The sequence below is a fragment of the Oncorhynchus mykiss genome, chromosome 10, assembly GCF_013265735.2.
Source record: "Oncorhynchus mykiss isolate Arlee chromosome 10, USDA_OmykA_1.1, whole genome shotgun sequence".
In the NCBI taxonomy this organism is placed as follows: Eukaryota; Metazoa; Chordata; class Actinopteri; order Salmoniformes; family Salmonidae; genus Oncorhynchus; species Oncorhynchus mykiss.
The window spans coordinates 28,016,788-28,040,531 of record NC_048574.1 but is presented as its reverse complement, the minus strand read 5'-3'; the positions used below and the strand labels follow the sequence as shown (position 1 = coordinate 28,040,531).

General features: G+C 42.1%; 1 protein-coding gene across 4 annotated transcripts in view; it reads left to right on the top strand.

Annotated features, from left to right (window-relative positions):
• The window catches only part of LOC110533594 (angiomotin), a 55,543-nt gene that overhangs the window by 25,262 nt on the left and 6,537 nt on the right, over positions 1-23,744 (top strand). For all 4 annotated transcript variants that reach the window (XM_021617960.2, XM_021617959.2, XM_021617963.2 and 1 more), the window contains 5 exons: positions 8,529-9,123; positions 15,930-16,074; positions 17,818-17,910; positions 19,180-19,325; positions 21,259-21,408. In XM_021617960.2, coding sequence (XP_021473635.2) covers positions 8,529-9,123; positions 15,930-16,074; positions 17,818-17,910; positions 19,180-19,325; positions 21,259-21,408 — 1,129 coding nt within the window. The remainder of the gene's footprint in view (positions 1-8,528; positions 9,124-15,929; positions 16,075-17,817; positions 17,911-19,179; positions 19,326-21,258; positions 21,409-23,744) is intronic.

Here is a 23,744-nt window from a genome sequence, read left to right as displayed (position 1 = left end):
GTTAAAAAAAAGTAATGGCGGCTACAAAATGTGACACTACAGGTGATATTTTTACCCGGACTCGAGCATTAGCGACGGAAAAAGCCTCCAAGAAGAAGCTAGCTTCAGAAAAAGCTAGCGCCATTAGCCAGGAGCAAGAGGACCCGCTCCCCCCCCGAGGCACAACGAATGCCAACCTCGCACTCTGTCGAAGACACCCTTTCTGAGTTGAGATCCCAACGTACAGAACTAAACACTAAATTAGATGCCATTAACTCTCAGCTCAGTGCGATAGGGGGCAAGGTGACAATCCTGGAAAAAGCTTTGCCTGACATCAACAACAACGCGGGGCGCCTGGACGAGGCAGAGGGGCGAATCCTATCCATGGAAAACTTATTGACAGATGCCATGGAAACAATAGCATATGCTAAAAAGAAAATAGAGCATCTGGAAGAGAAAACAGGACCTGGAAAACAGGGGGCGAAGGAATAATTGTGTTCTATTCAATCTGGGCGAAAAAGAAGAGGGAAACATGCCACTGATCCGCTACCTGCAAGACAAACTTCCTGAGTGGCTCCACCTGTCCACCGACAGGCCCATAGACAGGCCCGAGAGAGAGCTCACCGAGAACTGAGGCCCCCACCAGCAGCCAGACAACCACCGCGCCCAATCACCATACGTTTCCTGAGATTCACCGACAAGGAACGAGTCCTACAGGCGGCGAAAAACAACACCATCACAGGGGGGAACGCCAAACTCACTTTACACCAGGACCTGTCAGCTGGAATACGCCGAAAGCGCTGAGAGTTTGACGAAGTGAAGAAATACTCAATTGACCGAGGCATCTTCAGGGGATTCAAATACCCAAACGAGCTCAGGATTCTTCACCAAGGAGCCTTGCGACACTTCAAAATTCCTGAAGAGGCAAAACGTTTTTTGAAAGACAATCCTGGTCAATGAGAAACAGACCAATGACTAAATGCGATTAATGCTATTACTAAAGGAGGTAAGACAACATATAGCTGATATCCAAAGACCCACCCGCTAAATGTCTTTATAGCCGTCCAATTTATATTTATTTTCCTTTAGCTGAGAGGGATAGGCTCTATAGCCTAACCTAGGCCTACTAATGTTTCAGTCTACTTTTATTTCCCTGTTTTTTTGTTGCTAGTATTACTTGGGGTTCCTTATGTCACTTAGGGGAGGTATATGTAGGCTGGGCTATTGATTTTATTTTTCTCCCCTCTTTTAGTGTGGTCTGGACGGGGGCTACTGTGTCATTTACTCAATGCGGGGTGGAGAGGATGAGGCATTTCTTTGGTGGGGAGAGGGAGACGTTGTCATTTACTCAATGCGGGGTGGAGAGGATGAGGCATTTCTTTGGTGGGGAGAGGGAGACGTTGTCATTTACTCAATGCGGGGTGGAGAGGAGAGGATGAGGCATTTCTTTGGTGGGGAGAGGGAGACGTTGTGCGTTGCTAACTGTTCACGATTTTTGTTTTTTTCGGAACACAGAATTGAGACTGAGCGGGGGGGTAATAGATCCAACTGGATGTGTCGAGTTGTTTGGGAACTCAGCTGGGGTGTTCAGAGATTATTATTTTATGTACACCATTTATTTTCCTTTTATGTGAACGCAGCTGTAACTACTATCCACTTTTACCCAGCGATGACTTGCACTAAAGTTCGATTACTGTTCGATGACGATGACTAGTACCTTAAATCTATTGACATGGAACTGCCATGGTCTAGGTCATGCAATAAAAAGGAAAAAGATACTATGTGCTCTAAAAAAAGGAAAAAGCAGACATGCTATTACAAGAAACACACCTCTGTGATGCTGAAAATGCCAAACTCCTCAGAGCTTGGGTGGGACAGGTGTATTTCTCATCTTTCAAATCAAACAGTAGAGGCACAGCCATACTTAGCCATAAAAATGTTCCATTCATAATTGACAAAAACATATCTGATCCGGAGGGGAGATTTATTTTGATAACTGGGTCACTATATGGTCAACCAATTACTATCTTAAACATATACGCCCCTAACACAGATACTCCTGCTTTCATGTCAAAAATGATAACCCTGTTCAATGAGCATTGTGTTTCCTTTGGCGTGGTGGCCGGAGATATTAATTGTACCCTTAACCCAACCCTAGACAAATCATCTCAAGTCCCCACCACAAATCCTAGATCTGCAAAGATGTTGAACTCTCTTACTAAAGAGATGGGACTGATATCTGGAGAGAGACTAATAGCTCATCTATGGACTATACATACTACTCTAATGTCCATAACACCTACTCCCGTATAGATTACATTTTTATCCCAAAGAGTTTCATAAATTCAGCCACATGTACAATCGGACCCATAGCACTTTCAGATCATGCCTTTGTCCACCTCCACTTTGACCTCTGCAAAAACATCCCGAGGTCAAAGAGCTGGAAATTCAACACCTCCTTGCTATCAAACGAAGCGTTCCATACATTGGTAACTACATGGATAGACAACTACACACAAGACAACAAAGATTCTCCTGTTTCTCCGGCCACAATGTGGGACGCTGCTAAAGCCTCACTAAGAGGTCATCTAATTGCATATGCTTCCTCTAAGAAAAAAGCAATGGAAGCACACAGGCTAGATCATGAGAGGGAGCTGGAATGCTGTGAAAGAATACATAAACAATCCCCAGGCAGCACCTCCTGGAGTCATCTTAAAGCAGCCAAAGCCAAACTGAATTTGGACTACACACGGGAGATAAAAAAAAAGAAGTTTTCTTTACTAAACAGAAATACAATGAGTATAGCAATAGGCCCAGTAGATTGCTTGCTTACCAATTAAAAAAGGAGCAGTCAGAGCGTACAATCATGGCTATCTGAACAGCAGAGGACGAGGTCACATATGACACAAAAAAGATCAATTTAACTTTTCATGATTTTTTACTGCCAACTATATACCTCTGAGAGAAAACACACGGAGGCAGAACTCCACTCTTTCCTAGAGGGAATCTCGCTACCTAAACTATCAGAGACCGACCAAGAAGATCTCAACTCCCCCTTCACTCCTGAGGAGATCCTGGAGGCAATTACCTCCATGCCACCTAATAAGTCCCCAGGCCCAGATGGATTCCCCAGAGAGTTCTACAAAGCTTTTTGGCCCCAGCTCAGCCCTATCTTCATGCCAATGCTGGAGGATTTTTGCAAAAACTGAGTTCTCCCAGAATCAATGCACACAGCTCGCATTACAGTGTTGCTACAAAAGGACAAGGACCCCCTATCCTGCTCGTCCTTCCGGCCCATAAGCTTGTTGGATTTCGACTATAAAATAATTAACAAATTGCTCGCCAAAAGACTAAACACTCTTCTTCCCAAAATAATAAAAGAGGACCAAACTGGATTTATTAGAGACAGATACTCTTCTGATAACATTCGCCGTCTTTTTGATATTATTGATCAAGTAAACGCACAGAGAAGGAGAAGGAGAAGGCGTTTGACAGGATGGAGTGGAGCTTTCTGTTTTCAGTCTTAGAAAAGTTCAATATGGGCCCAAATTTAATTAAATGGATCAAATCACTATACTCTCATCCAAATGCCATGGTGACTACTAATGGACTGAACTCTGACAGATTCCCTTTGGAACAGGGCACAAGACAAGGGTGCTCGCTGTCCCCCTTACTCTACTTGTTGGGAGCGGAGCCTCTGGCAGAGCTGATAAGGAGCAATCCAAGTATTATGGGTGTTTCTGCAGAAGATTTCGCTTTACGCGGATAATGTCTTGCTCTACATATCCAACCCTGAGAAATCCCTCCCACCCATTTTAGACACAATTGCTCAGTATGGCAAGTTTTCAGTTTATAAGATCAATTTTATCAAATCCACTGTCTGCCCTCTCAATATTACACTCACCAGCTCTATGAAGACACTATGTCCTTTCCAATGGAAAACACAGGGGTTTCAATAGTAGGAAGAATTAATGTCATCCGTATGAACGTCCTCCCTAGACTGAACTACTTATTTCAGATGCTCCCATGCTATCTCCCAGGTTTCCTTTTTCAAAACAACTAACCAAAGCATCACCAAATTTATATGGGGCAATAAAAAACCTAGGATCAAGTTTCCCACTCTATCGAAACCTGAATCTAAGGGTGGTCTTGCCCTTCCCTCCCTTCAATTGTACTACTGGTCTGCCCAAATCCGCAACATGCTAACATGGATCACAAACAGACAGGAGTCAACGTGGATTCAGATAGAAGCCCAATCCTGTGGTTCATTGCCCTTAAGCTCAATTATATTAATTAATAACTTTAGTGAAGTGGGCAACATAGCATATCAGAAAACCACTACACTGAAATCCTTTCAAGAGCTCTGCAGTGAATTTGATGTGCCAAGATCCCATTTTTAAAAAAAAAAATATCTTCAAATTAGACGTAATTTCCTAATTTACCTCCAAGAGGAGGTTTAGAACTCAGTTGAATGAAGTTGAAACCCTTCTTGTCACAGCACAATCCATTAAAGGCAAAATATCTTTCATCTATAGACTCCTTTCTGAGAAAGGAGGCTCCTCCTTTACTCCTTTGAAAATAATTTGGGGAAAGGACCTTGGTCTGACTATCAGTGATGAGTTATGGGCGGAGGTTTGCAACAGGGTATACTGCACCTCTACTAATGTAAAAATTAAAGAATCTAATTACATTTTTTTTTACACATTTTATTATATTCCTTTGAGACTCCATAGAATGAAAACAGATATGTCTCCTAACTGTAAAAGATGTACCTCTGAAAGTGGAACCTATATGCATGTATTTTGGAGCTGTAGAGAGATTGCCAGATTCTGGCAATCCATACATACTGCTGCACAGAAAATACTAGAGGTACAGTTTGATATGACTCCGTGTATCTATCTTCTTAATGCCCAGCAGGACTTTGTTCTTGATCCTGACAGAGAAAATTTGCTTATGACTATTACATACTTTGCTAAGAAATGTATTATTCTATTGTGGGCCTCTAATACCCTTCCTACATTTAAAATGTGGATTGTCCAGATTGTTGACTTTCTTCCTCTTGAAAAGCTCACTTATGACCTCCACAAGAGACAGCCCAAGTTTGATAGACTCTGGTCTCCACTATTCAACTATATTTCAAACTGGACAGAGTGAACGGGGTGACTAGGGAAATGTGCAGATACATGTTGTGTAAGGTGCTGTAAAACCTAAAAACGAATGATTGGCTCGTCGTCTCAGCGAAGGCTAGAAATAGCTAATAAGAACCTTGATAGTGCTGCTGCAAGTGTTATATATGTGTATGTATGTATGTATGTATGTATGTATGTATGTATGTATGTATGTGTATATATTATATATATATATATTATTTATATATACAGTGCCTTGCGAAAGTATTCGGCCCCCTTGAACTTTGCGACATTTTGCCATATTTCAGGCTTCAAACATAAAGATATAAAACTGTATTTTTTTGTGAAGAATCAACAACAAGTGGGACACAATAATGAAGTGGAACGACATTTATTGGATATTTCAAACTTTTTTAACAAATCAAAAACTTAAAAATTGGGCGTGCAAAATTATTCAGCCCCTTTACTTTCAGTGCAGCAAACTCTCTCCAGAAGTTCAGTGAGGATCTCTGAATGATCCAATGTTGACCTAAATGACTAATGATGATAAATACAATCCACCTGTGTGTAATCAAGTCTCCGTATAAATGCACCTGCACTGTGATAGTCTCCGAGGTCCGTTAAAAGCGCAGAGAGCATCATGAAGAACAAGGAACACACCAGGCAGGTCCGAGATACTGTTATGAAGAAGTTCAAAGCCGGATTTGGATACAAAAATATTTCCCAAGCTTTAAACATCCCAAGGAGCACTGTGCAAGCGATAATATTGAAATGGAAGGAGTATCAGACCACTGCAAATCTACCAAGACCTGGCCGTCCCTCTAAACTTTCAGCTCATACAAGGAGAAGACTGATCAGAGATGCAGCCAAGAGGCCCATGATCACTCTGGATGAACTGCAGAGATCTACAGCTGAGGTGGGAGACTCTGTCCATAGGACAACAATCAGTCGTATATTGCACAAATCTGGCCTTTGTGGAAGAGTGGCAAGAAGAAAGCCATTTCTTAAAGATATCCATAAAAAGTGTAGTTTAAAGTTTGCCACAAGCCACCTGGGAGACACACCAAACATGTGGAAGAAGGTGCTCTGGTCAGATGAAACCAAAATTGAACTTTTTGGCAACAATGCAAAACGTTATGTTTGGCGTAAAAGCAACACAGCTCATCACCCTGAACACACCATACCCACTGTCAAACATGGTGGTGGCAGCATCATGGTTTGGGCCTGCTTTTCTTCAGCAGGGACAGGGAAGATGGTTAAAATTGATGGGAAGATGGATGGAGCCAAATACAGGACCATTCTGGAAGAAAACCTGATGGAGTCTGCAAAAGACCTGAGACTGGGACGGAGATGTGTCTTCCAACAAGACAATGATCCAAAACATAAAGCAAAATCTACAATGGAATGGTTCAAAAATAAACATATCCAGGTGTTAGAATGGCCAAGTCAAAGTCCAGACCTGAATCCAATCGAGAATCTGTGGAAAGAACTGAAAACTGCTGTTCACAAATGCTCTCCATCCAACCTCACTGAGCTCGAGCTGTTTTGCAAGGAGGAATGGGAAAAAATGTCAGTCTCTCGATGTGCAAAACTGATAGAGACGTACCCCAAGCGACTTACAGCTGTAATCGCAGCAAAAGGTGGCGCTACAAAGTATTAACTTAAGGGGGCTGAATAATTTTGCACGCCCAATTTTTCAGTTTTTGATTTGTTAAAAAAGTTTGAAATATCCAATAAATGTCGTTCCACTTCATGATTGTGTCCCACTTGTTGTTGATTCTTCACAAAAAAATACAGTTTTATATCTTTATGTTTGAAGCCTGAAATGTGGCAAAAGGTCGCAAAGTTCAAGGGGGCCGAATATTTTCGCAAGGCACTGTATATGTGTGTGTGTATATATGTATATATGTGTATGTATGTGTGTATATATATATATATGTGTGTGTGTGTGTGTGTGTGTGTGTGTATACACATATATGTGTGTGTGTGTGTGTGTGTGTGTGTGTGTGTATATATACTGTAAGTAGGAAAACCGGCAAATTCGTCAGTGTATCAAATACTTGTTCTCCCCACTATATATGTGCTTTCTTGAGCACGGGGACCTTGCTGGCGCTGCAGGATTTCAGTCCTTCACGGCGTATTGTGTTACCAATTGTTTTCTTGGAGACTATGGTCCCTGCTGCCTTGAGATCATTGACAAGATCCTCCCGTGTAGTTCTGGGCTGATTCCTCACAGTTCTCATGATCATTGCGACTCCACGAGGTGAGATCTTGCATGGAGCCCCAGGCAGAGGGAGATTGACAGTTCTTTTGTGCTTCTTCCAATTGCGAATAATCGCACCGAATGTTGTCACCTTCTCACCAAGCTGCTTGGTGATGGTCTTGTAGCCCATTCCAGCCTTGTGTAGGTCTACAATCTTGTCACTGACATCCTTGGAGAGCTCTTTGGTCTTGGCCATGGTGGAGAGTCTGGAATCTGATTGATTGATTGCTTTTGTGGATAGGTGTATTTTATACAGGTAACAAGCTGAGATTAGGAGAACTCCATTTAAGAGTGTCAAATACTTATTTCCCTCTTAAAATGCAAATCAATTTATAACATTTTTGACATGCGTCTCTCACTGTTCAAAAAACCTACCATTAAAATGATGGACTGATCATTTCTTTGTCAGTGGGCAAACGTACAAAATCAGCAGGGGATCAAATACTTTTTCCCCTCACTGTACCTGCCTGCCTCCCTACCTGCCAGTCTGCCAGTCTGCCTGCCTGCATGCCTGCTTGCCTTCCTACTTGACTGTCTGTTGAGGTGAACAGGTTTATTGATTAGCTGGAAGGCTGAGGAGTAAGGCATGTCTCCAACACCTTTTGGTTCACACACACACACACACACACACACACACACACACACACACACACACACCGAGAGAGAGACACACACAGAGATAGAAACAGAGCCAGAGCCAGTTGTCTGGATAGAAGGGATAGAGATCCTGTTCTGCCTGTTTTCCCTCCTGCTTGCTTATTCGTTTACCTCAAAGTAAATCACTGGCAAACAGAGATGAGTACCGCAGAATTTTATCATCAGCTAAAACCTGTGGCGACATGATTGTTCGCACTCTGATGACGTCCCTTATAGACACAGGAATGTTTGCTCATTTCCAAAGTGGTTCACAATTGTTTTTTTGTCAGTTGGAAAAAGCCCAGACTTGTTGGCGTATGGCAGGTGAATCACCATAGTAAACGGATAGGATCATTGTATATCTTTTGCCTGGTGATATGTTTTGTTGTATACTAAAACAAGCACTAAGATAGTATCATTTCTATCTATGGACTGTTGGAGACCCACATAAAGTCATACGGTAAACCAACTGACATTCTCTTCTTAGTATTAACCTCTCTGATTGGCTGTCGTGTCCACAGATCCAATAAGGAGAGCTCGGTCCACTCCCAGAGATCTGTCCATCACCACAGCCCCACCTCCTCTGTCACCTCTGTGGGCTCTCTGTCCCGTGCCCAGTCCTCCACCCTCAATAGTCTGCTCAGTGCCTCTCACCCATCCCACACACCCCCCCACCCCCAAGGGGATCCCTATGCCTCCATGGGCCCCCGCAGCCCCCAGGGCCCTGGATCACACCAGGGAGACCTGTACTGCCCTGGGGCCATTCACCCTCCACTTCAGAGGGGCCACGGCTTCCCACACGACCCATACGGCTCCACCTCCAGGATGCACCACCACCAGCAGCAGCACCACCAATTTCAACAACAGCAACAGCAACAACAACAGCAGCAGCAACAACAACAGCAGCAGCAGCAGCAGCAACAACAACTCCAGCACCAACAGTACCACTCCCAGTCATCCCAGGGCCACCCTCCCCAGCACTACCCTCACCCCCAGGGGGACCCCTTCGCCATGTTGGCACGCGCCCAGCAGATGGTGGACATGCTGTCAGAAGAGAACAGGCTGCTCAAGCAGGAGATGGTGGTGTGCTCTGATAAGGTCAACAAGCTGCAGAAGGTAAAAGGTTGATTGTTTACACATTTAAAATGCTAGGCAGGGTCACCAGGGTTGTGTAGGTTACTTTCTATATATAATCTGTTAGTTACCTGTCCACAATTGTAATCAGTAACATAGCTTTTGGGTTACCCAAACTATGTAACGTAATCTGAATACTTTCAGTTACTTTTAGATTATTTTCCCCTTAAGATGCACAGGTTAGTATCTGGCACAGCCACAAAGTCATACAATCTGATTGAACAACATCTATTGCAGAATAAGTCAATGTTAGAGTTTACATAGCTGGCCATAAATGGATGTTGCATTTTACTATATGTGTTGGTTATGTAGGCTTCTTCTAACCCATTGCTTTCTACTTCAGATAATAATACGATTAGGCTATATCAATTCATTTAATACCCCTTGATCTTCAAGAATAGGACTTGGAAATATAGATTAGCCAAATTGTTATACCTGAGCACAACCCCAAAATTAAGGACTAATTAGCCTAGGATTTTGTTGTCATGGAGGACTGATTGGAGCTCATAAATGCTGCTCTCAGAATGTCATGTTTTGAGCACTACTGAAAAGTGCTATTTCAATGTGAAAAACTATACTAAACAAAAATATAAATGCAACATGTAAAGTGTTAGTCCTATGTTTCATGAGCTGAAATAAAAGATCCCAGAAATGTTCCAAATTCACAAAAAGCTTATTTCGGTCAAATTTTGTGCACACATGTTTATTTCCCTGTTAGTGAGCATTTCTCCTTTGTCAAGATAATCCATTGACCTGACATGTGTGGAATATCAATCAGTTGATTAAACAGCATGATCATTACACAGGTGCACAATAAAAGACCACTCTAAAATGTGCTGTTTTGTCACACAACACAATGCCACAGATGTCTCGAGTATTGAGGGAGCATGCAATTGGCATACTGACTGCAGGAATGTCCACCAGAGCTGAATGTTAATTTCTCTACCATAAGCCGCCTCCAACGTCGTTTTAGAGAATTTGGCATTACGTCCAACCGGCCTCAAAACTGCAGACCACGTGTAACCACGCCAGCCCAGAACCTCCACTTCCAGGTTCTTCACCTGCGGGACCGTCTGTGACCAGCCACCCGGACAGCTGATGAAACGGACTATTTCTCTGTAATTAAATCCCTTTTGTGGGGGAAAACTAATTCTGATTGGCCCCCTGGTGGGTATGCCTTTGCCCTCCCAGGCCCACCCATGGCTGTGCCCCTACCCAGTCATGTGAAATCCATAGGTTAGGGCATAATACATTTATTTAAATGGACTGATTTCCTTATATGAACTGTAATGCATGTTGCGTTTATATTTTTGTTCAGTATAGATGGAAATTTTCCATGATGAAAATAATTCAACTCAATTCAACATTGGATAAAAATACACATACATTTCCACAACAACCACAATCCATCCGTCCGTAAGGCGCAAATAGGGCGACTGCGGTCATGAAATTTGGTCAGCCGGTTATCGTCTTGTAAATGCATGCCAGTCTCACAGTAATTGACCACAGTAGTGTAAAGTGCTTAAGTAAAAATACTTGAAAGTATTACTAAAGTAATTTTGGGGGGTATCTGTACTTTACTTTACTATTTATATTTTTGACAACTTTTACTTTTACTTCACTACATTCCTGAGGATAATTATGTACTTTTTACTCCATACATTTTCCCTGACACCCAAACGTTATTTTTACAATTTAAATGCTTAGCACAACAGGAAGAAAGTCTAATTCACACACTTCTCAAGAGAACATAACTGGTCATCCCTACTGCCTCTGATCTGGAGGACTCACTGAACACACTCTTCCTTTGTAAATTATGCATGAGTGTTGGAGTGTGCCCCTGGCTATCCGTAAATTTAAAAAACAAGAAAATGGTGCCTTTTGGTTTGAAATTATAAGGAGTTTGAAATTATTTATACTTTTACTTTTGATACTTAAGTATATTTTAGCAATTCTATTTAATTTGGATATTTAAGTATATTTAAAACCAAATACTTTTAGACTTTTACTGGGTGACTTTCACTTATACTTAAATCATTTTCAATTAAGTTATCTTTACTTTTACTCAAGTATGAAAATTGGGTACTTTTTCCTCCACTGATTGATGGTTAATTAACAAACACGTTTAGCATCTCCAGGCCTTCGCATTCAAGCCACTGAAACACGCCTTTGGAACATCTACATTGAAAAAAGTCTAATAAATCCATTTAATATACACCATCACATTCAATCCAGTATTTATTTTAGGCAGGTCTAGATAAACATTATGATATAAAGAAAATGTATTTCAGAAGAACAGAATGTGATTCGGCCTACTGCATGTTATCTGGGTATGCACCGTGCCATAGGCTGTAGGCTAGTTCATTTCGCAGACAAGATATGCTTATAAGTCCCGTGCCATTATTTTATATGATTTTATACGAAGAATATTATTTCACGTTGAATAAAGTATATATTTTCCCATTCCGGAGTCAGTGCTCATATGAAGTAGATATGAGTGTAAAAGGGATATTTTGAAACGGGTCCTATACGCTATACAAGTTTGAGTTATTTGGCAACTTTAGTTGTGAATGATGCAAACCTTAGAATGTCTTAGAAATCAAAACATATACAGTTGAAGTCTGAAGTTTACATACACTTAGGTTGGAGTCATTAAAACTCGTTCTTCAACCACTCCGACAAATTTCTTGTTAACAAACTATAGTTTTGGCAAGTCGGTTAGGACATCTACTTTGTGCATGACACAAGTCATTTTTTCCAACAATTGTTTACAGACAGATTAATTCACTGTATCACAATTCCAGTCGGTCAGAAGTTTACATACACTAAGTTGACTGTGCCTTTAAACTGCTTGGGAAATTCCAGAAAATGATGTCATGGCTTTAGAAGCTTCTGATAGGCTAATTGACATAATTTGAGTCAATTGGAGGTGTAGCTGTGGATGTATTTCAAGGCCTACCTTCAAACTCAATGCCTCTTTGCTTGACATCATGGTAAAATCTAAAGAAATCATCCAAGACCTCAGAAAAAAAATTGTAGACCTCCACAAATCTGGTTCATCCTTGGGAGAAATGTCCACTCCTGAAGGTACCACGTTCATCTGTACAAACAATTGTACGCCAGTATAAACACCATGGGACCACGCAGCCGTCACACCGCTCAGGCAGGAGACGCGTTCTGTCTCCTATAAATGAATGTACTTTTCATGCTTAAAGGGCAAATCAATCCCAGAACAACAGCAAAGGACTTTGTGAAGATGCTGGAGGAAATCAGTACAAAAGTATATATATCCACAGTAAAATGAGTCCTATATCGACATAACCTGAAAGGCCGCTCAGCAAGGAAGAAGCCACTGCTCCAAAACCACCATAAAAAAAACAGACTATGGCTTGCAAATCCACATGGGAACAAAGATTGTACTTTTTGGAGAAATGTCCACAGGTCTGATGAAACAAAAATAGAACTGTTTGGCCATAATGACCATTGTTATGTTTGGAGGAAAAAGGGGGAGGCTTGCAAGCCGATGAACATCATCCCAACCATGAAGCAAGGGGTGGCAGCATCACGTTGTGGGGGTGCTTCGCTACAGGAGGGACTGGTGCACTTCACAAAATAGATGGCATCATGAGGGAGGACAATTATGTAGATATATTGAAGCAACATCTCAAGACATCAGCCAGGAAGTTAAAGCTTGGTCGCAAATGGGTCTTCCAAGTGGACAATGACCCCAAGCATACTTCTAAAGTTGTGGCAAAATGGCTTAAGGACAACAAAGTCAAGGTATTGGAGTGGCCATCACAAAGCCCTGACCTCAATCCCATAGAACATTTGTGGGCAGATCTGAAAAAGCGTGTGTGAGCAAGGAGACCTACAAACCTGACTCGGTTACACCACCTCTGTCAGGAGGAATGGGCCAAAATTCAACCAACTTATTGTGGGAAGCTTGTGGAAGGCTACCCGTAACGTTTGACCCAAGTTAAACAATTTAAAGGCAATGCTACCAAATACTAATTGAGTGTATGTAAACTTCTGACCCACTGGAAATGAAAGAAATAAAAGCTGAAATGAATCATTCTCTCTATTATTATTCTGACAATTCACATTCTTAAAATAAAGTGGTGATCCTAACTGACCTAAGACAGGGAATTTTTACTAGGATTAAATGTCAGGAATTGTGAAAAACTGAGTTTACATGTATTTGACTAAGGTGTATGTAAACTTCCGACTTCAACTGTAACTGTAGGGCTGCAAGATGCGAGTATAGGCTATTGATGATTTTAAAAAGTTACAACAAAAGCTTGTGGTCGGTTCCTTGCCTCTCAAGTGATCATATTTTCACCTATCAGACTTTTATCAATTAAATATTGCCTTTACTAATACAGTACCAGTCAAAACCTTGAACTTTTTTTTTTTCTTTACTTTTACAAAGGGTGGCTACTTTGAAGAATCTCAAATATACAATATATTTTCATTTAACACTTTCTTGGCTACATGATTTCATATGTGTTATTTCATAGTATTTATGTTAGTATTGATGTCTTCACTATTGTTCTACAATGTAGAAAATAGTACAAATAAAGAAAAACCATTGAATGAGTAGGACTGTCCAAACGTTTGACTGATACTGTATGTATAATTAGTTTATATTTAGAATGTCAGGAACAGTCGCAGTGGGGAAAACACATGTCATCCATACAGTATGCACTCAAATAGCGAACGGAGGCCATTTTCCTGCCGTTTGGTTCATTTTTCAATCATGCCGGGTCGGCTACTCCGGTTTTATAGCAGAGCTGTAGACAGGGTTTATAAGAACAGTGTTTCACTCGTCCCATCAGTCACTAGTTGAAAAGCATGCAGCCTCCTACTGTGCTACAGGTAGTGTGAAATTCTGCCCAGACTATTTATGCCATGAGCTCTCCAACCCTGTTCCTGCAGCTACCCCGTGCTTAATTTGGGCAACCAAGTGGAATCTGTTCGGGAACATCGATAGTAACATGTTTTCACAACAAAACATATTTCATTAAACAGTTGACAGCCCTTCTCACTCAAGAAAGGAATGGAGGAGAGAGAGGAGGAGATGGAAACGCACAGTGGTGTGGGTGTTTGATGTGATTTTTCGATTGCATTTGCATTGATGTTAGAGGGACAATAGAGTACCAGGGCCCGGTTTCCCTATAGCGATGGAACTTTGGCAAATCGAGTGTTTTAAAACAACGACCGAAGATGTAACATGCGTTTCCCAAACACCACACAGAGAGAATGTTCTCTAAGTGCATCGTTGAGGCATGTGTGGATACTGATAGGATCGAAAGAAAGAAAGCACTGCTCTCGGATCCGCGTTCTACCTTTCCAATCTTACCTTAACATTATAATTATTCGACAATACTGATGATGGATCAGCTCCTAGAGCTATATCACATATGGCTACAAATATTGAGGCAGCTTATTCTAATGTTTACCCTATAATAAGGCACTAAATCAAGATTTGGCACATCATAAAAATAAAAATACATTGATATTAGCATAAATAGCACAAAATTAAATTAACATGACATTTATTTCACTATTATTCAAATATATAGGTCTATGTAGCCTATACTGTATTTATCTTTTAATGCAGTACTTTCGCTTTTCATTTGAAACGTCTTTATGTCCTTCACTTGTTATGCAAAGAAATAGACAACTTTGTATTTGTAGTCACTGTCACATTTATCTCTGAAGTTATCAGAGTCACAGAAAGACGGATAAACATCTTGATTTTGTGTTTAGCAGAGATCTTCTGTGTATAAAGTGACGCGGAAGGGCAAAAAGTACTTAACTGTTCTATTATGAATGATCTGACGCGAGCGTTTTCAATAGCAACTTAAGTAAGTATAGTTTTTTGAAATCGCTCGGATTTAATGATGCTCATACGAAGGTTCTAACGATGAACATAGCCTTAAGATGCTTTTGGGAAACCGGGTCCAGGGCATTAGCGGACTGACGGTTGTTAGCTAGTTGGGTACTACCAACGCATGTTGGGCACTACCAAATACATAAAATGAGATTACAGTAACTCATTGGTCACGTGGAATTTGACTGCGGTCATGACTCATGACTGCCGGTGTGGAGGTAATGCGGTCACCGCAACAGCCTTAGGCGCAAATAGCTAAATGAGAGAGCAGCGGTGTGAATCACATCAATGCGCTATGTAGCCTAGATATCAATAATAAGTGATATCCATATCGCCCGTAGGCTAGACCACAATTGGAAGACATAACTTGGACTTTAGCCTACAAAAGCCTATTACTGCTCTTTTCCTGCGATCCATCAAATGCATTTGGTGTGTCATCATAATGTGATTTGTGGTCAGACTCACTCAGGCAGGAACAAACCTAAATGTATGCATTATTTTCAATGTTGAATTGAATGTCATTGAGAAAACAGAAAGGTGTCAAATAATTTCTGAATTTTAAAGTAATCATCTAGTTTTTTCAGAAGTATCTGTAATCAGATTACACTATTTTTGCTGGTAACATAAAGGATTATAGTTTGTTTAAAATCTGTTACAACCCTGAAAGTCACTATGTTGGCCACTTCATGTAGATCTGAAAGGTTTGGATGGGTACAAGCAGTGTGGTTATTTTTCCACCTTGCCCTCTTCTTCCATATTACTTAAATTCATCTAATACTTTTAGATCCACAGAAGTGGCTAGGGGCGGATTTGGAATTGGGCATAATTCCCCCCCCCCCCCCCCCTCTTTCTCTCTCTCTCTCTCTCTCTTCCTCCCCTTTCTCTCCCTGGTCAGTTGGAGACAGAGATCACGTTGGTTTCGGAGGCCTACGAAAACCTGGCCAAGTCATCCACTAAAAGGGAGGCTCTGGAGAAAACCATGAGGAACAAGCTGGAGCTGGAGGTGCGCAGGCTGCACGACTTCAACAGGGACCTCAGAGGTAAGAGGTCACAATCAGCTGCAATGTCCATGGCATGCATACATATCCATTATGTAGGTTACCAGGTCCTGCTGGTCAAAATAATAGCTTAATGTTCAAAGGATACCTGTTCATGGATTTATGGCAGTAGATTAAATCTATTCCATACTACATTTATTGGGGGAAAAAAACAACTTTTTAGTAGGAAAAAGTGTGTGTGGTGTGTCCTTTCTGCATTAGATTTGGGATACCTCAACAGCATTGCCTGCATATTTGTTCAGTAATATTTATTCATGTTCAGAAGCTGTGTTTGGTTTGTATTGATTGCACTGGTATGTTTGATTTGAATAGATTTTCTGAGGACAGCTTTCACCAATTTTGCCTGGTGCGGTTTACGAGCTGTGATGTTGAAACTGGTCTTGTTCATAATTGTACTACTGTGCATTTACTGTGGTACAGAGAAAAAGTAAACATAAAAGAGCAATCAATTGCTCTATCTGTCAATTAATCAATATGATCAATCAATGGGATATGTTAGTGTTTACAGGCAGTCCAAAGTCTCAACTTCATAACTTACTATAAAGCAGACCAAAGACCCTTCGAGCTCCAATCTTCACTCTCTGTTTCTGTAGGAAGCTCTGAGCTGAAGCCCAGTGGGTGGGGGCAGTTTCATGTCTCTAGTTTCTACCTCACTAAGCTCTTCAGTCCTACAGAGAGGAGAAAAAAAACTCCATTCATGGCTCCCTACCAAGATCGGGTCCATGACTCCCTGCCCAGACCGGGTCCATTGGGAGATTCCATGCTTTTATAACAAATCACATAGAAACCTTTTTTTAGGTCTCTCCTTCCTCTCTTTTTTTCTCCTATCGTATTGGCAGCCTTGATATCTTGCTTCACTTTTGGGGGTTTAGCGTAAATGTATACCACACTCATTGTTGTGTTTTGAGAAACACAGGGAATGGAAATGAAACAACTGAATATTTGTTTCTGGAATGCTCTCTGGATGTTTCATGGCCCAGCCTGGTTGACTTAACACTCAACTAAATATTATTTTAACGTTTGGACCAGAAATAATGGCCTGTTTTGTTTCAGGCCAATTTTCTCGTGACTCCATTAGAGAATGGGGACCTCCTCCTCTCCCTCTGCGGGGAAATGTGTGCATGTAAAGTTATTGTTTTGTTTTTGTTTGCTCGATTTTGCTGAGCAACCAGGCCCCAAGGCGTTTTATGTGCGTGGAACGAAAGTTTGGATCTTAAGAACTTGAGTTCCACATCGACTCCGAGTCCAGGCCTATTAAATTCTCTTCGGGGGATTGTGAATTCCCTCCACCTCCATATTCACATTAATCCATGGCCCCGCTGTCTGTATGGCTACATTTACACAATCACAGAGCTGTATGTCGAAATTCTGTTTGAGCTGTTTAATAGCACCAAAATCCCCATACATAGCATGCATATCCTGCATATTAACTAGAGGCTGACCACATTGAATGTGCAACTCTGCAAGGAGTTTAACAGTGTGTTCTTTAAGGAGCTTAATTCCCCAGTTTTAACATGTTGTCTTGCCATTTTATGATCTAATTTCCTGCAAAGATTTGATTTATGAGAATTAGAGCATATTTGGGTATGCCTTTGTGTACGCACACACAAGTTTGCATGTATGTGTGTGTTCACGGGCATTTGAGTGTGCACAGTGTGTCTCTTTGGCCACTAGACCCTCAGGCTGGCTCTGACCTGACTTTGGCAATGACATTCTCTGTTGCAGAGCGCATGGAAACTGCCAACAAACAGCTAGCTGCTAAGGAGTGTGAGGGATCGGAAGACAACCGCAAGACCATCTCTCAGCTACTCACCCAGAGTGAGTACATCACTAACACAGCTACCAGGGAACACCAGGCCAGGCCTCTCCAACATTCTACATCCAGTCTGAACATACCTCTGTGTGGCCTCATCAGTAAGGACATAACCAGGCAAAGGGTCTGGGGTTCATGTACTGTAGAACACTACGTAGCCACTAGAAATGTCATTCAAGTCACTGTTTTTGAAGGTCCAATGAGGCCATTGTTATCTCAATATCAAATCATTTCTGGTTAACAATTAAGTACCTTCCTGTGATTGTGTTCAATTAAAATGGTCAAAAATAAACAAAAATAGCTTCTTAGCAAAGATACATTTTGCTAGGACTGTCTGTGAGTGGTTTGAGTGGGGAGGGGAAACCTTAAAGCTATCTGTTATTGGCAGAGCGGTTTGGAACTCTTTCATATTGGTCTATTAACTAATTTACCACCAGGCAGGCCAAAACTCCATCCCACCAAAACAGGCAGAAATGTCACTGTCTTTTCAAACAACTCTTAAACTTTAAGGGCATTATCATAAATTTCACAATATCACAGTATTCCCCACTCCCTTTGCATTCAGAACAGCCTCAATTTGTCAGTGGACCCTACAAGGTGTCGAAAGCGTTCAACAGGGATGCTGACCCATGTTGACTCCATTGCTTCCCACAGTTGTGTCAAGTTGGCTGGATGTCCTTTGGGTGGTGGACCATTCTTGATACACACAGGAAACTGTTGAGCGTGAAAAACGCAGCAGCGTTGCAGTTCTTGACACAAATCGGTGCGCCTGACACCTACTACCATACCCTGTTTAAAGGCACTTATATCTTTTGTCTTGCCTGTTCACCCTCTGAATGGCACACATACACAATCCATGTCTCAACTGTCTCCTCCCCTTCATCTACACTGATTGAAGTGGATTTAACAGGTGCCATCAATAAGGGATCATAGCTTTCACCTGGATAGTCTATGTCATTAAACATTTTTATACAATGTTTTGTGTACTCAGTGTATATACAACACAGGAAAATCACGTTTTTGACTGCACTTGGCATTTAACAAAAATGACACACACACACAAAACACATTTGTTTATGATGTTTAGTTAATGAAAAGGAACCTTCGCACACTCAGTATCAATGTACAATTTTAAATGTATTAGGCTGAGCTTTCGGTCATCAGACCTTCATCAGAGCAAAAAGTAAGCTCATGACATAACTACTTTAGTAAATGAAAGGAATATCACTTCTTCAGAGGGCTAGTCCTCAGTGTGTTGTGTATGTGTCTCCCAGACAAAGAGACGGTGCGTGAGAAGGAGAAGCTGGAGATAGAGCTGAACGCCCTGCGCTCCACCACGGACGACCAGAGACGACACATTGAGATTAGAGACCAGGCTCTCAACAATGCCCAGGCCAAAGTAGTCAAACTAGAGGAGGAGGTGAGGAACTGACTTAGTCTAACAAGCTTTATGTATCATAATGTTCTCACTTGCTTCATGAATAGGTGATATCAGAAATGTCTTGGATACTTGAATTCATCCTGGCATCAGTTCAGTTGATTGAGCTTGAGGTAATCTCGGTTATCCAGAAGTCAAGTTCTCTCACGAAAGTTTGTCAATTCCTTTTTTCTTCTGGGGGGGATGTCAATAACAATTATGACGACCTTTGTGGAAAGGAAGGAAGCGAAGTCTCCTCCCTCGCAAACGGAAACTCTCGGCCAAACCCCTTCCGTTAATTTCACCCATGTTTATCATGGCCAAAAAGCAAATGTCTGTTTTCATGAATTTTACTATAGACCATTTGACTTTGTGGCTGTGGAATCTAGTGGAAACCACTTATCATGCTCACACGACTTGAAAATCACCGTACCAGTTTAAGTACCATTTTCACCCAATCCTGATTCGTCCAGATAATCAACAACGAAAACCCCAAACCAGGAAATACTGATACTTCGTAATCACATAATTCTGTGAGCCTTGACAGATTTTCGCCGTTTCGTCTGTCCACGAGAATCTGTCCACGACAGATTAAGTTTGAGGATATATTTATGCCCCCTGATGGACAAGCATAGGCATGACTTTCTGTTGAGCGTAAAATAATCTAGCTATCTTCCCTGTCTTCCTCTGGTTGTGTCACCATTGAGCTTGATAGCCTGATAATGTCAATATTGAACCACAATGTCATCCATCCTATCACCTGGTATTGATTACATTATTGGCTGAAGACAGGGTCTGGTATGCTTTCAGTTGTGATCCATGGGGTTGGTTTGCACTGGTTAAAAGGGTAAGATGGAAGACTGCAAAGTGAGTTTAAATTTACTCAAAACATAATTTCTTGTTAACGAAGCAACTGCTACTAGTCCTCAGATCCAAAACAGTGAAAACCACAAACAATCCCCCAAATAAAGATCCTTCCTCTTTGAAGTTTCTTCCCTCAGAAGTCAGTGTTTTTGATAAGATCAGTATGTCCCACTACAGTGAGCAGATAGCTGTCCCTGATGACTAGAGGGTAAATCACCCCAGCCTTGCCCCTGGTCTAGCCAGAGAAATGCAAAAGGCCTCTGTGGCCTTGTGTGGGCCTGGACAGAACTCCCCTGTGGAAAACTGGAGCTGCTCTGAGCATTGATGCCCCTGGCTGGTAGGTTCTGTTTGTTGGCTGGTAATGTGTCTGAAATAGCCTGGCCACAGCCCAGAGGGCCAGTTAGCCAGTGGGCTGAGTGGAGCAGGAAACGAACCGGTAGTGTCCTAAAAAGCACAGGGCTGCTCCACTTCTTCTGCCCGGCACCACCACAAACGCCTGCTTGTTTCCCCGAACAAAGGCTGTCGAGTTTGAGCTTTATATCTGCCATGAAAGTTCTGAACAGGGCCAGATTCTTCGCCTGCTCTCTCTCTCCTCTGTGTGGGAACATTGTATATGCTTCTCTATTTCTCCCTCTTTTTCTCTTTTCCTCTCTTTCTTTACAGAGAGACTCCCTGAGCTAAATCAGTCTATTGAGTGGAGCCACAGTTATATCTCCTGTTGCAGTTCAAAGGGGCTGTAGTGCAGAGGGACTTTGAGACATAGGCATCGGGTACACAATAACTGCATTATCTTGGAGTGGGCTGTTGGGGTTGGTCACTGGGTGGGGTTGTTTGGACGAAAGGGGGCACCTGTTTCCCTGTCTCCTCCCTGGTCGTATTTCACTCATTGTCAAATACCTAATAGGACTGAGTAGTTGACAGCAATTACATTGTGGCACAAAGAAGGTGAAAGTATTGCTTTCACCAACCCAGTCAGGTTTCTGGAATGAAATGCAAACTCCCTACTTCCTGTCTACTTCCTTTCTGTGCCCTGACCACATCCTGTCTGTGTGTTTTGTCTCCCTGGCTGAAGCTGAAGAAGAAGCAGGTGTATGTGGAGAAGGTGGAGCGCATGCAGCAGGCCCTGGCCCAGCTCCAGGCTGCCTGTGAGAAGAGAGAGCAGCTGGAGCACCGCTTACGCACACGGCTGGAGAGGGAGCTGGAGTCACTGCGCATGCAGCAGGTGAGACACACACGTTGTGTTAAAGACACGGAAACAAAGCAGTGTCTCAGCTGCAGTCAGCGTTAGCGGGGCGCCCTGACCCAGAATTTCAGGCTCTTTCTCTCCCAAAATGTTCTCTTCCATAAATTCCATCGTCTCTTCCTGTGTGTCCAAGCGAAGCACCACAGAATGTTTTCCTATCAGTTAAGCGCGACCAGGTCATTCCGGCCAGGGGGATACTGGGAATGTGGGGGAAATGTTGCAGCTGACAGAACATCAGAGGTTCTGTCTGCGGAGGGAGAGAAAGAGGAAGAGCAGCCATATGTATATTCCAGTCAAGCCTTTGGGAGAAGACAGACTGCCTGGTCAACAAAGACTACAGACAGACTTGAAGCCCTGCCTCTCTACCAGCCAGTGTTGCCATAGGCCAGTGGTTCCCAAACTTGTTATAGTCCCATACCCCTTCAAACCTTCAACATCCAGCTGCATACCCCCTCTAGAACCAGGGTCAACATACTCTCAAATGTTGTTTTTTGTCATCATTGTAAGCCTGCCACACACACACTATATGATAGATGTATTTAACATAAGAATGAGTGTCAGTTTTTGTCACAACCCGGCTGGTGGGAAGTGACAAAGAAGTCTTATAGGACCAGGGCACAAATAATAATATAATAATAATCAATCATTTTGCTCTTTATTTAACCATCTTACATATAAAACCTTATTTGTTCATCAAAAATGGTGCATGACTCACCACAGACTAATGAGAAGGGTGTGCTTGAAAGGCTGGACATACCTCTGCAGTGTTGGGTTGTATTGGAGAGAGTCTCAGTCTTAAATCATTTTTCACACCGTCTGTGCCTGTATTTAGTTTTCATGCTAGTGAGGGCTGAGAATCCACTCTCACTCACATAGGTACATGGTTGCAAAGGGCATCAGTGTCTTAACACTCAGACACTCAGACACAAAAATCTGGCAGTGGCTTCTGATTAATCAATTTTCACAGAACTTGTTGCAATTTTGATGAGGCTCTCTTGTTCAGATATCGGTAAGTGTACTGGAGGCAGGGCATGAAAGGAATAATGAATTCAGTTGTTTGTGTCGTCCGTTTCGGGAAAGTACCTGCGTAATTGCGTACCCAACTCACTCAAGTGCTTCACTATATCACATTTGACATTGTCCGTAAGCTTGAGTTCATTTGCACACAAAACATCTTACAATGATGGAACGACCTGTGTGTTGTCCTTGTTAATGCAGACAGAGAAGAGCTCCAACTTCTTAATCATAGCCTCATTTTTGTCCCACACATTGATTATAGTTGCGGAAAGTCCCTGTAATCCTAGATTCAGATCATTCAGGCGACATCAACCAGATAGGCCAGTCCTGTGAGAAACTCGGCATCATGCAAACGGTCAGACAAGTGAAAATGATGGTCAGTAAAGAAAACTTTAAGCTCGTCTCTCAATTTTAAAAAAAAGTCAATACTTTGCCCCTTGATAACCAGCGCACTTCTGTATGTTGTAAAAGCGTTACATGGTCGATGCCCATATCATTGCATAATGCAGAAAATATGAGAGTTCAGGGGCCTTGCTTTAATAAAGTTAACCATTTTTACTGTAGTGTCCAAAACATCTTTCAAGCTGTCAGGCATTCCTTTGGCAGCAAGAGCCTCTCAGTGGATACTGCAGTGTAAACAAGTGATGTCGGGAGCAACTGCTTGTACGTACGTTACCACTCCACTATGTCTCCCTGTCATGGCTTTTGCGCCATCAGTACAGATACCAACACCTCTTGACCACCAAAGTACATTTGATGTCACAAAGCTGTCCTGTACATAAAAAATATCCTCTCCTGTTGTCCTGGTTTCCAGTGGTTTGCAGAAGAGGATGTCTTCCTTAATTGACCCCCCCCCCCCCCTCCCATAAACGTAACGGACATACACCAGGAGCTGTGCCCGGTCCGCCACGTCTGTTGACTCATCCATGTGTAACGCATAGAATTCACTGGCTTGTATGCGAAGCAGTGATTATTTCAAAACATCTCCTGCCTGTATTTGACATTGTTGTTATTTCGCTGAACACTAGATGGTTTAATTTTATTTTTGGCAGTGAAACAAGGCTACTCAGGTGAGAAAAAAACATCACCCAAATGTCTAGCCCCGTTGGAAAATCTAAATGGACTGTTTGAAAATGTGAATAACATTTTTTATTTGGCGTACCCCGACGGCATTCCGCGTACCCCTGGGGCCATGGTTTAGACAGTAATTGTGTGTATTACAAATGCATAAGTGCCTGTGACTGCAAGTTGATGCCTCACTTGGATGGCAGTTGAGCTCTTGAATAGTTGAGGTTTAC